At 30.3% G+C, this 13,942-nt stretch overlaps 1 protein-coding gene across 3 annotated transcripts in view; it reads right to left on the minus strand.

Annotated features, from left to right (window-relative positions):
- The window catches only part of LOC126748578 (Kv channel-interacting protein 4-like), a 118,266-nt gene extending 104,836 nt beyond the window's left edge, over window positions 1-13,430 (minus strand). For 2 of the 3 annotated variants that reach the window (XM_050457909.1, XM_050457908.1), the window contains exon 1: window positions 13,288-13,430. In XM_050457909.1, the coding sequence (XP_050313866.1) occupies window positions 13,288-13,291 (4 nt within the window). In that variant the 5' untranslated portion in view covers window positions 13,292-13,430. Of the gene's footprint in view, window positions 1-12,857; window positions 13,005-13,287 lie in introns of all 3 variants that reach the window. The other variant, XM_050457911.1, reaches the window with a different exon arrangement.
- Window positions 13,431-13,942: the final 512 nt, after the last annotated feature.

The following is a 13,942-nucleotide window of genomic DNA, read 5'->3' on the forward strand; positions in this document are numbered from 1 at the left end:
CAATGTGATTGTACGGATGTTTGCTATGCATGATCTAAGACTAGTCTTGATCAAAGAACCTTGAGGAAAATTAAGGGTTTGTCAAGTAAAATACCAGAAGTAGTATGGTATCAGGCAGAAATCACCCAGAGCCTGCATTCTTATAAGAAGAAACATTAATTATATATGTATTTCAGAATTCATGACACGAGACTTAATACCCATTGTCGTAAATCTCGATATAGAGGACACCAACAAGACCATAGTTATGCGTCAGCATATTATGCTGGAGATGTGCCTATAACACCATCAGCAGAAGTGCAAGTACCACTTCTTCTAGGCTGCGACACAAATGCCCACTATATCACATGTGGAAGCGCAGATATAAACTTTAGAGGCGAGTGTGTACTTAAATACCAAACGATAACCGATCTTGAGGATCTAAATAGCTCGAGTATTAGAGACCACATCAAGGACTCAAAAGTATCAACTAAAATGTCTTGCTCAGAGCACAGCATAGATGGCTTTAAATACAATCAGCTTCCCAAGAAAAATACACTGCAACTTATACAACGCCATTCGGGAAAATAACTTAAACCATCTAATATTAAATGGGAAACGGTACCATCTAGACTTAGAACAGGACTCATAAGCTGTAACAAGTGCAATAAATGAGGTCTTTGACTCAAGGTGCCAGTGATTAGTGAAAGACGCATCAAAGACGCACCATGATGGAATGCACACGTGGCAAAACTCAGATCAAAAGTACGCCAACTTCTGAATACAGCGAAATGAGACGACAACTGGCAGGTATACACTAAAGTGCTTACTCTACATAGGAAAGAAATAGGGAAATGATATACCCGATAATGGCCCTCAAAAAGCCAGATGGTACCTATATGAAGGGGAAGAGGAGCAAGCCATCCTATTACTTCAAACACATTTTCCAGGGTGCGAACCTATAGAACTACACTACTCCCGAAAAGGAGGACTGGGAAATTGCAAGAGCCGTCTTTACAGCTTAAAGGAAGAAGTGTTCAATCTAGCCGAACCTTTTAATCGTACAAGTCACCAAAAATGGGTGGAATTTTTCCTGTTCTATCAAACAGACAAGAGAATTCCTTCTTATCTTGGTAGAATAGCAAGAAAGAGTTGAGATAAATCTCCTGCAGTCTTACATATTCCATTCTGAAAACAATGAAATAGATTGTAATCAACCACATTAGGAATGACATTCTGGAGAGAGCACCTCTGCCTTCGTTGTCAACATGCTTATAGAGCCGGCAGATTCACAGAAACCACACTATAACAACTAACACCAATCATCCAGAAAATCCTAATTGAGAAAGAAATTGCCATCTGCGTTTTTCTAGATATATCTGGACCATTTGATAGTACGTCACATGTAGCGGTTAAAAATGTCCTAGAGAAGCTAGAATAAACAGACTCATCTTCTTAGGTCAATCAATGAACTTATCAAAGGGTATTTTAAAAGCAGACTTATCTCAAAGTATATCGTTGCCATTGTCAAATCTTGGAAGATGTCTTTCACTCTCAAAGCATGAACCTTTGATCAGTATTTTCTTTCAACTTTAACATACGGCACAAAAACATGGGTGAAAAAGATTATTTATAGATTAAAAACTGTACAAAGAGCAATGGAAAGGAGAATGATAGGTGTAACTTTATGTGTAGAAAAAAGATGGAGTGACAACTTAATACCTAAATAGTGACGAAGTTAGAATAGGCGACTTAGCCTAAAATAGAGAAGAAAGAGGAAGAAGGGCAATTTCCATCAATTATTTCGGGTAGTACAAGGAAAAACTGAATAGTCTACTTTCCTTTATATGTCAAAAAGCATAAGTAAAATCATCTGTTATGCCATAAAGTCAGCATCGATAAAAGAAAACGAACGTGCTCCTAGTTTTTAAAAAAGAATTTCGAATATCCTGAAACCCTTAGGGTAGTCATGGCTTCTTTTATATCCATATAATGAGAAATGATTGCGGTTCTCTAACAAAGCTCCCTGGAACATAAAGGAGAGTTCAAAGACTATTACTCTTGCAACAGGTTAGTTTAAAAAATGGTAATTTGTGTCAGGTCTAGTTTTTTCGTCAGTTAAACACAAATTGCTACAAGTTATTCATTATGTCGAACTAATAACAATAAAAACTTGTTAAGTATCAGTAATTTTCTAAAAATAATGTTAGACATCAACATTTCCGATTTGCCTGTGACGAATTACGTACTAAAGTAATAAAATTTTATTGTAAATGACGCTAATAAATAACCCAAGCTTTAAAACATTTTATTTTTATTAATAGTTTTATAGTGTCTGCTTTTGCTATCTGTTTTATTATGTTTTAAATACCACTTTTACTTAATGCACTATATAATTTATGTTGTACCGATAAACTAATTAAAATAAATAAGTAGTATGTGTTTAGTGATATTAAGATACTAAATTATAGTTGCCATAATCAAACTGAACTTATTTGTTAGTTTATACATGACCTATTTGAATGGTAAACTATTAGTTGACTCTTCATAAGTTGACACAATATTGTTTAGATTCATTAAGAATATTGACTCTTTTAGACCGTTGACTGCCAATACGAAAATAAAACTTCATTTATAATACAATCACTTTCTCAAAGATTTGTTTTCTTAACCTGTCAAAAATGACAGCAAATGTAAGCTTTTATGTTGATTTAAATCTGTTATACTGTCATCCGCGAAGCTTGGTATGTACTTTGCCTAAACAAAGACATAAGAAAGAGAGAGTGAAGTAAAATTTTCTTTGGTATTTGAGTAAATTATTTATAATTTAAAAAGGAAATAGTTATATAGAAAAGAGTTCAGTTTTAATTGTAACATCTCAGTCTGAGGTATCATAAATACTGCTAAAATTATAACATTGGATAACCTTAAAAAAAAATTTTGAATTTTCTGCCTATACTAGGTCTTCTTCAGGATGACAGAAATAAGTTAGTATCTTATTTGGTCCAAAGACAAATATATTTTAAGTCTTACCTAAATTGTTAAAAAATGCTAAAAATACTATAAAATTCGGCAAATACTAAATTCTTTATAGACGGCATTAAAATAAAACTACGTCAAATATACATAATTTAAAGCAGCCCTACGAAAGCTAATTCTATTGTAAACAAATCTGCCGCAGACACTTTGCCATGCTTTTTATGTTTGGTTAGCTTTTGTGATGGATTTCAATGCGACATAAAGTTTGCTTAGCTGCCGTAACCCCACGGGTTATCCGGACAATTAAAAGTAATGCGCCCACATTATTGTTTGTTCAAACTAGAAAATGTTTGGTTTACTTCATATAAAGCACATCGACTCCTGCAACGTTTGAGCTTTTCATTTAGCAGCAGTTACTTTCGACAAATTTTATTGGTTAAATAGCGTTAAAATTCCGTTCTAAGCATTTCACACGGAATAAATTAGACAGTTTGGTATCATCATTCATGTTGCAACATACCCAGATAGATGCGTTTGTCCAATCTAGTATGTCCAAGTATAAAATATAAATATTTATTGGACATCCAATAGATTTCCGGGTTAGCATTTGTATTATTATTATTGTCAAAGTCTTATTGCCAAAAAAGCCTTAAAATTGCTTCTACAACGGTTGATTTATTTTAAATTATTTTCAAATAGCGATTAATGCTGTTTGACGCGACTATATTTTTATAAGAATTTTCGGGAAAAAAAATTAAACAAATTCATAATTTTCACAACTCTTTATTCAATTATTTAATTCAAGCTGCTAGTTTATGTTGTTTTCGTTGTGTTATTAAAGCTGAAAGTACAGGCAGATTTTTTAAAACGTTTAAAACAATGGTTAATAACGAACCACATCCCGGATAGCGAATGTCAATGCTAAATGCAAAAAAGCTCCATTAGTTATTAATGTAGTGTTTCGTAATTAGTGAACCTCCATTGAGTCTGTAGTCCATTCTTTACCAAAGGTGAAATAATAGATACTTGTCATGCCAAAGATCCATGCCAAAGATCATTATCAAAAAGTAAAGGATAACATTTGTAAATGAAAATAAAAATTTATTTGTAAAAAAATATTTTTTTTTAAATTCTTACATATATAATATATATTTAGGCTCTTCATTTGAATGCATTTTAAGGTATACACTAATTTTAAAGCTTAAAAGTCATTAGAGTCACCCAGAAATTAATAACTATCACATTTTAATGAGTGTATCAGTTCTACGCTATGTTTGCTTAATAAATAAAACACACTACTTGTATTCAGCGTATAATAAATTAAAAATTGCTGCCTAGCGCTTTTGGTCGTAGGCCATCATCAGGGCTTAAGACACTATAAAAAGATACATTAAATTAGCATAGGAAGGAGCATTTTAGAATTAAACAAATATCGTTAAAATACAAATCGTAATAAGTCATAAAAATAAAAAGGTCAGTCAAAGACATGATACAAATATACGAATCAATACAATCTTAAGGTCAACTTACTTTTCAAAGCAAAAAAAACCAAACAAATTATTTTAATAATTCCAGGTACTCCTGTGATAAAAATGTCAATATCTTGATTTTTAGTGTATGAATTTTAATATTTTTTTCAGCAGTTACTTGACGACTCTTCAAAATATCCCAAAAATCAATAACTACAACATTTTAGCGACTAGAAATCAAGATATTGAGTTGCCTATAAAAGACAAATTATTTTATTACTTCCAGGCACTCCAATGAGAAAAATGTCAATGTCTGAATTTTTAGAGTATGGATTTTAGTAAGTTTTTCAAAAAGTGCTAAAAGAGCCATTAAAAAATTTGAAAAATCAATAATTTCAACATATTAGACCCTAGAAAGCAAGATATTCAGTTGCCAAATAGAGATAAATCATTTTATTTCTTCCAGACACTCTAGTGAGATAAATATCAATATCTTAATTTTTAGTGTATGAATTTCAATAATTTTTTCAGCAGTTGCTTAAAGAACCCTTAGAGTATTCTAGAAATCAATAATTACAATATTTTAGTCACTAGAAATCAAGATATTCAGTTGCCAATAAGAGACAAATTATTTTATTTCTTCCAGGCACTCCAGTGAGAAAAATATTAATACATAGATTTATAGTGTATGAATTTAAGTTTTTAAAAAAAGTGTTAAAAGAGCCATTAGAGTATACAATATTTTAGCCACTAGAAATCAAGATATTCAGTTGCAAATAAGTGACAAATTATTTTATTTCTTCCAGGCATTCTAGTGAGAAAAATATCAACGTCTTAATTTCTAGTGTACGAATTCTAGTAAGTTTTCCAAAAAGTGCTGAAAGAGCCATTAGAATATCCCAATTAATCAATAATTACAACGTTTTAACCACTAGAAATCAAGATATTCAGTTGCCAATAAGTGACAAATTATTTTATTTCTTCCAGGCACTCTAGTGAGAAAAATATCAATCTTGCAAAATTGGTACGAGTAAATGTACGTTAAAGGACAAATAATGGATATGAAATAAACTTCCAAAAGTGTGTCGTTTAACTCTCCAATGAATATTCATTAGATATCATTTGGGCATTATTCGGATGTCCATAGGATAGCTTGTTTGTCCAAAAGGGGACATCCATTGGATATTCAACGGCTTAAAAGGTGCTATATGGTATACGGCAACATTTGCAGCATTACATTCATTTTATTGAACTGCAAAATTATTGGATGGAAAATTTGTAAAAATTATATTTTTATTTTATTTTCTAGTCGCATTTTTATTAGCCGTCAAAAGGTTTTTTAAGTAGTTAAATCCTTTACAGATGCGAAATATTAATTCTTTAAAGGAATTTTATGTCAAAAATTATTTTTTTAGGTTCTGTTGCATTTCACTTTCCAGTCTCATCTTTCATCTCTTTTAAATGACATTTTCCTTATGTAGTTGAAATTATTATAGACGTACATCAAGATTTTGTAGTGATCGTCAATTTTTTCGGTTTTTACCGCATTTATTTCAGTTTTTTTTAAAGCATAATAAATCTTGAGATGAGAATTAGACTTGATTATATTCTTATATTCTGAGTTTTAGTATAAAGTAGTGACAGGAATTTGATTTTATTGGAATTAAGGGCTTTATCTTCCATTTTATTGGTACCAATTAGTACATCCTAGTTAAGAAATTCTCAACCAAGATCTGTCCGATTATAGCATATTGATCATTATATAATATAACGTAAGCCATTTTACTTGAAATATATCCTAACGGTCACAAAGGGATGTAACTTTAATTTCATGCATAATTGGGCCGAATAAAACCATAAAAAACCACGCTTGAACGAAGTTTAATGTAAACGTTTGTGTTGATTTATAGGCAGAATTTTGATCGGGCAATTTAATTTTTTTTTAATAATTTTGAATAGATATGGTTATGGTTAACTAGTTTTCCAAATCTAACCCCAATCGACTGCAATATTTTTAATAATAAATAAACTAAATATAAAAATAAGGTTAGGTGCAGCAGATCAATTTTGTGTTAACTATATCGTACTAAATGACAAAGCTTTTTTCCTACAAAATTATTGGATATTAATTTCCACGCTATAAATAGATCAATTAAAATAGCGAAACTTTATGTGTCACAAGAAGTTTCTCAATATAACAATGACTAACTAACTTGGATGAATAGTTAAGGCAAGTTACCCTCTCCTTTGACGGAGTGTTTTAGGAAGAGTTGAGATGCTTATTTGACAATTTTATTGAAACGTTTGTAAATGATTTTTAGAGGAAAAAATTGTTTCTTAATTGAAAAAAATATTGAAGGAGTCTGATTTGAGGCATAAAAAGGACTGCAATTTCTAATTCTGCAATTCTGGAAATCTTAATTTAAAATAGCCAAAATGTCCTAAATCTGTGATTTTATCAGAACTAAAATACAACAAAATGTCGCAAGATATTGTCTGGGTGCATGACCGTTATCGGGGAAAATAATGAAAACATTGAAATATAGTACAGTAAAAATGTCGCATTCTGATTTAAACAGGGCAGACCCAGATTGAGAGATGGTCTTCTAACGGTCAGTTTTTAAGAATTTATTAAGTCTGTACCAGCTTGAATTTAGAATTTATCGTTTCTATTGTATGTATATTGATTATTGCTACTTGATATTAAGCTGAGTTCAGCTAAATCAATAGAGGCTTGGACGTACTATAATACAATTGAATATAGACTGCATATTTAGTATAATTTTAACTTAGGCATGCTACAATAAGCGGCACTTATTTTTTCTTTCAATTCTATTTAATTTATACATTCCTACCTGCTATTTTTAATAAACTAAGAATTTATATTAAAAGGTAAAGCATAAAATCTAGGTTAAATGTTCTTTAAATTAATGCGGGTGCAGATTGAGCCAGGTTGATAAGTGTTCTTTTTATCTTTGAGTTATACGTTTAATTAAATTAAATTTCTATAGTGGTTTACTATTCATTATTTTAAGTAATGAACATTCGCCTTTTTTTAAATTATGACCTGCTTTCAATTAATAAATATGAATAGAATTTTAATTTGAGCTTCAGTTTATACGTAATATATATGTTTCAGTGCAGACGTATAACTTCTTTATCGTAATTTTTTTTCAGCTTTAATATTTTTTGCTAGTGACATTTCTATAATTTATATTTAAAATATTTAATTCGTATCTATGTTTTTTTGTGTAAATTATTATAAAAAAAGTTTTTTTTTTAATTTTTAGTGATTTTCTAAAAGGTGGCCATCTTGGAGGATTCTCAGCAATTTTGGAATGTTTTTAAGATTTTTTTGCTGGAAAATAATAATGTATTTGCATAATAACATAATACTCAAAAATAGTTAAATACAAAATTTAACTTTTGAGTAACAGCGTGCTAAACCAGCTATTTTATATCACCACTGTTTTTTTTTTAATAAAAGTTATTTCTATATTTCCCATTTATTTTAGGACAAATTTAATTTTTTTACCTTTTTTTCGACAATCTGCGAAAAATAGTCAAAAATTGCTAAAATATGTCGATTGAGTAGTTATGCTAATTTTTAGTTTTTTTTTTTTCAGAAATAAATCATTCTTTGTAGAATGAAAAGTGTCAAGAATTTTGAAATATTTTTAAGAATATTTTTTCAGAAAATAACAATTTAACTAAATAATCAATAGAAAAAAGGATTTTTAGGTAAGTTTACTCAGAAACACATATTAATAAATTATTAATTTATTTTTATCTATACAGGGTGTTCCGGTTCATGTGGGAAATCTGTCGGATTCAGGTAGAACATCGAAAAATAATACCGAACGTTCCTATAAAAAAAATTCATTTTTTTTTCATAAATTACTTTTAAACTACCCGGTAGAATTTAATAAAAATTTTAGGTGATGAACACTATTAGGGACCTCTTAAAATGACATCCTTAAAATATATTTACCTTGTTTACTTTACCAGCAGCGGACTAGGTTGTACACTTTAATGCGTATATTTTTTTATATATTATTATTTTAACACCCTGTATGTTAAAGTCTAAAAAAAATTAATTTGGATACTTTGAACCTTAGGCTGAAAAAAAGGTACTCTTGTTCATTATCGATAAAATGAACCGTTTTGGAGAAAAAAAATAATACAACGAGCCAATGTTTTTTTTTTTTTAATTTTTTTAAATGACAGAAGTACGCTAGTTATTTAAAGAACAGAGAAATTTCGATGTAAGTCATTTAATTTAAAATAATACATGTTCCTAAAAAATACTTTTACAAAATAATAAAAAAAACCTATGATGAGTGTATGTTTTTAAATTAGAACAAACAACTTACAAAAAAATGCCAAAAACCAAATATGTAAACAAAAGTTAAATTCTTCAATACGAGCAATAAACAATTAATTATTAAAAACTTCATAAGTAGGTTCGACGTGGGCTCCGTGAACTCTAAAACATTCGCGGGCACGACGAATCGAGGACTGCTGCACTCGCCACAATAACCCAAGATTGTTTTTTATATTATCACAATGAAATGTAATTCTTTGGAGCAGTTCTTCCCGAGTATCGACTGGGGTGGAATACACCACGGTTTTGAGGTGACCCCATAGATAAAAATCTAATGGCGTTAGATCGGGAGACCGAGGAGGCCAAGCAACAGGTCCTCCTCTACCTATCCAACGGTTTTCAAAAGTATTATTTAAGTGGTGTCTTACAGCAAGGCTAAAATGGGGTGGGGCTCCATCATGCATAAAATACATATCTCGGCGGGTTGCAAGGGGCAAATCTTCTAATAAATCTGGAAGATTGTTCTGGAGGAACTCCAAATAAAGTTCTCCGTTTAAACGTGGTGGCAGTTCAAATGGCCCAATCAAAAAATTGCCAATAATTCCTGCCCAGATATTTATTGATTGGAATTGATGTTGATGATGAGAAATAATAGTATCACGGGGATTTTTATGAGATGTAAGTTTTCAATTCCATTTTTGGTAAACCCTGCTTCATCCGTAAAAAGAATCATGCTGATAAAGTTAGGGTTATTTCGCTGCTGATCTAACAGCCAGTTTGCGAAGTGTATTCTAGGAGCAAAATCTCTGGGCAGTAGTTCATGCACTTTTTGTAAGTGATATGGGTATAACAGTTGTTCTTGAAGTACCATATGTACAATTGTTTTGGACGAATGAAGCTGAGCGGCTAATTTTCGAGTACTCGTTGTAGGAGTGTCAGGTACAGCGTCTAAAATATTTTCTTCCAATTGCACTGTACGTGCTGTTCTCCTCCGACCACCATTATTCTTTTTTTTTTTTAAACATCCTAAAATTGCATTAAGGAAATTTAATAGTAGTACCTCATTAAGTGCAAAACAGAAACCTACCAGTTTCCCTTAGACGTTGATCAACACATTGCAATGTTTTCTGATCGGAAATAATGCGATTGGGAAATCTTTATTCGTACAATCTTTTTGCTTCCAATGCATTGCAAAAATATTATCAAATAAAGGATGAATATGTTGACAAAGATTAGGTTTAAATGATAGGTATTTGCTAAATTTGGAGAATAGCAACGTTTGTAACAATAATGCGTTCAAAAATGCAAAAATTCCGATAAATAAGTCAGGTACAATACAATTGGTTTACATTATTTTTTTAGTTTTTTTTATGTTTATGTATATCTTAAGAATAACAAAAAAGAAATAAACGTATAATAAATAAAAAATATTTTGTAAAAGTATTTTTTAGGACACCACTGTATTTTTTTTAAATTAAATGACTTACATCGAAATTTTCTGGTCTTTGAATAACTGGCGTACTTATCTCATTTAAAAAAAATAAAAAATAAAACATTGGCTCGTTTTTTTTTTTTTCTCCAAAACGGTTCATTTTATCGATAATGAACAAGAGTATCTTTTTTTAGCCTAGAGTATAGGGTATCCAAATTAATTTTTTTTAGACTTTAACATACAGGGTGTTAAAAATATACGCATTAAAGTGTACAACCTAGTCCGCCCCTGGTAACGTAAACAAGGTAAATGTATTTTAAGGATGTCATTTTAAGAGGTCCCTAATAGTGTTCATCACCTAAAATTTTTATTAAATTCTACCGGGTAGTTTAAAAGTAACTTATGAAAAACCAATTTCCAGCAGCGTCCTTTAGGAGGCTGTCTCTTCCTAAAGAAGGCCTGTAGGAATTTTTTTTCATAGGAACGTTCGGTATTATTTTTCGATGTTCTACCTGGATCCAAGAGATTTCCCACATGAACCGGGACACCCTGTATATGTGGCAAATAAAAATAACAGTTCAAAAGCAAAAAAAAGACATTTTAAAATATTAATCCCAATAAAATAATACCAACTGTCTCATATCTATAAGATAAAAAGATTGACCAAAATTTATCGAGATTTTTCACTTTTCAGTACCAATTTTCCCGGATTTTTTATCCAAATTTTTTACAATCGCTTCAATTTTTATACTATAAATAAAATCACTTGGAGAAAATTATTGGGAAAAAAAATTGTCTTTTCGGTTACATCGTACTAAAAGAATTAACCTTTTTAAATGGGAATTTTATAATCTACAACTTTTCTACATACATGCATACACAAAAAAAGCATCGCTTGCGCGTCAAATAAACAAATAGAAAGCATAATATTATTCTGTTTAAATTTTATTTAAAGTTTATAACAATTTAAAGGATTCCATGGAACCCTAAAAGCACTGAACTCAACTTCAAGATCCAATGACCTGGAAGCTATCAGGAATATTCTTATAGAACAAATAACACAATATTTAGAAGAATATTTCCTGTAAATAATGTTGGGAATACAAAATGATCCGAGAAGAAGTTTCAGAAGTATGGCACTTTTTTAATCTATGGGATTCTAAGAACCCTAAGGTCAACTTCAAATTCCAATAACTTGAAAACTACCAAGAATATTCTTATAAAATAAAAAGCATAGTATTCAAAAGAATATTGTATTTAAACGCTATTTAAAGTTTAAGGTGATCCAAGATAAAATTTCAGAAATACTGGACTTATTTATCTATGGAACCCTGGGAGCACTAAGATTAACTTAAAAACTGCCATTGGTATTCACATAATATTCAGAACAAAATTTTTCTCAAATGTTTTTCTCAAAAGTTCAATATGATCCGCGATTAAGTTTCAGAAATATTTCAGAAACATTTTTATCTATAGAACCCCAAGGACCCCAAGGTCAACTTCAAAGTACAATACCTTAAAAACTATCTGGAATATTTTTATTAAGCAAAAAACGTAATATTTAGAAGAATATTCTCTATAAATAATATTATGCATGCAAAATGATCCGAAAAGAAATTTCCGGTATATTGGGCTTTTTATCTATAGGACCCTAAGAGCACTAAGCTCAATTTCAAAGTCCAATAACTGGAAAACTGCCTGGAATATTCTTATAAAATAAACAGCATTATATTCAAAGAAATATTCACTTTAAATATTACAAGTTGAAATAAAATTTTCAGAAATATTGGACTCTTTTATCTATGGGGTCCTAAGAACTCTAAGATCAACTTTAAATTCCAATAAATTAAAAACTCCTGGGAATATAAAAAAAGAATAATATTTAGAGAAATATTTTCTTTAAACATTATTTAAAGTTTAAAATGACCCCACATGAAGTTTCAGGAATATTGGACTTTTTTTATCTATGGAACTCTAAGAGCACTAAGCTCAATTACCTAAAAACTGCCTGGAATATTTTCATGGAACATAAAACGCAATATTCAGAAGAATATTTTCTGTAAAGTGTTAAATATAAAAAGAGCTTTTAGAAATATTAGAACCCTAAGAGCAACAAGGTTAACTTCAAAGTCCAATAATTTAAAAACTATCAAGAAAATTGTCATGAAACAAAAAGCACAATATTCAAAGGAATATTCCGTTTAAATATTATTTGAAGTTTAAAATGATTTGAGAAGAAGTTTATCTCTAAAACTAGACGTTTTTTGTCAATGAAGCCCTAAAAATACTAAGGTAAACTTTAAGGTTGAATAACTGAAAAACTATCCAAAATATTTACATGAAATGAAAACATAGTATTCAGAAAAATATTCTCTTTAAATATTGCTTAGAGTTCAGAATGATCCGAATTGAAGTTTCAGAAATATTGAACTTTTTTATCTATGAAACCCTAAGAGCATTAAGCTTAACTTCAAAGTTTAATAACTTGAAAACTACTAGGACTATTTTAATGAAACAAAAAGCGTAATATTCAGAAGAATATTTTCTATATTTAAAATGACCCAAGGAGAAGTTTCAGATATATTTGATTTTTTTATTGTATATTTAGGGTTATTTATATCTTTTACAAATGGCCCATATAAAGGTTAATAAAAATGTTAAATAACTTGCTTACCTTTTATAAAAGCCTTAAGGTTCTTTCCACTAATATTTCTTCACATTTATAGGTATCTTACTGACGCCAATAAATCCAGAACACAAGTATAAAACACTTTTAATTAACTAGAACATTAATTACCTTTTGTCATCAGTGAAGTAAATTCTGTAGAATATTAAATAATGAAAGTGCCCTAAGTATATAATTAAGTCTATTTCTAAACATGCACTTAAAGAAAATCCCATGAAAAATCGACATTATAAAAAAAACTTGTATGCCAAATTTACAAAACAATTGACTATGCTATGCCCTGCATGAAAAAATCTCCACCTGTTGTAACATAATAACGTGAAACTTCTCGAAAGATAAATCTGGGCAAACTTTCCGATAAGTCCCTACATAGTCGTTTTTCATGGGAGCTCTAAGGAAACTTTAAATTTGAACGAACCCATTTTGCATATAAAGGTGAGCGCGCGGAACTTTCAAAAATAATTCTTGTAGTTTGTCGCTCCGCCGTGCAGTTTTCCGAATCGACGATCGAGTGAAAAACGGATGATGATGTCCGCTCAGCACCGAACCCTGTTGGCAGGTCCGCGATTATCAGGCTACTGAAAGACGAAAGACGGGAAATTTACCCCTGCCTGTGAGCTCTCTCGCTCAAAATGTGGACGATTTTCCAAACTTGAGCGAAAAGCAGCGCAAACTTCCCGCTTGTTTTCCCGTTATATTATAAACGCTAGATCGAAGACTTTTTTTGTGTCTTTTATGTTTTTTTTTGTTCTTTTTCATACATCGACTATAGAAGCAAAATCGATTTAAGAAGTTTCATTTATTCTAGGAAACAGTTGGGGTTTTTTGACTTTTTGGAAGGACCGCTACAACCCGTATCAAAAAATGTTTGATGATTGGGATGAAACTATACCAGATAGAAAAACAGTCACATGAGATACCCATAGAAAATTTTAGGTTTTCAAGATAACTTGGAAAAAATGAGGATTGTTATGAACTAAACTTTTTTTTAAAACGTATCCTTATCAACAATTTTTGTTTTATTATTATGTCGCTGGAATCTGTAAATTACTGATAAAATTAATTAAAACTTG

The sequence above is a fragment of the Anthonomus grandis genome, chromosome 22, assembly GCF_022605725.1.
Source record: "Anthonomus grandis grandis chromosome 22, icAntGran1.3, whole genome shotgun sequence".
Classification (NCBI taxonomy): Eukaryota; Metazoa; Arthropoda; class Insecta; order Coleoptera; family Curculionidae; genus Anthonomus; species Anthonomus grandis.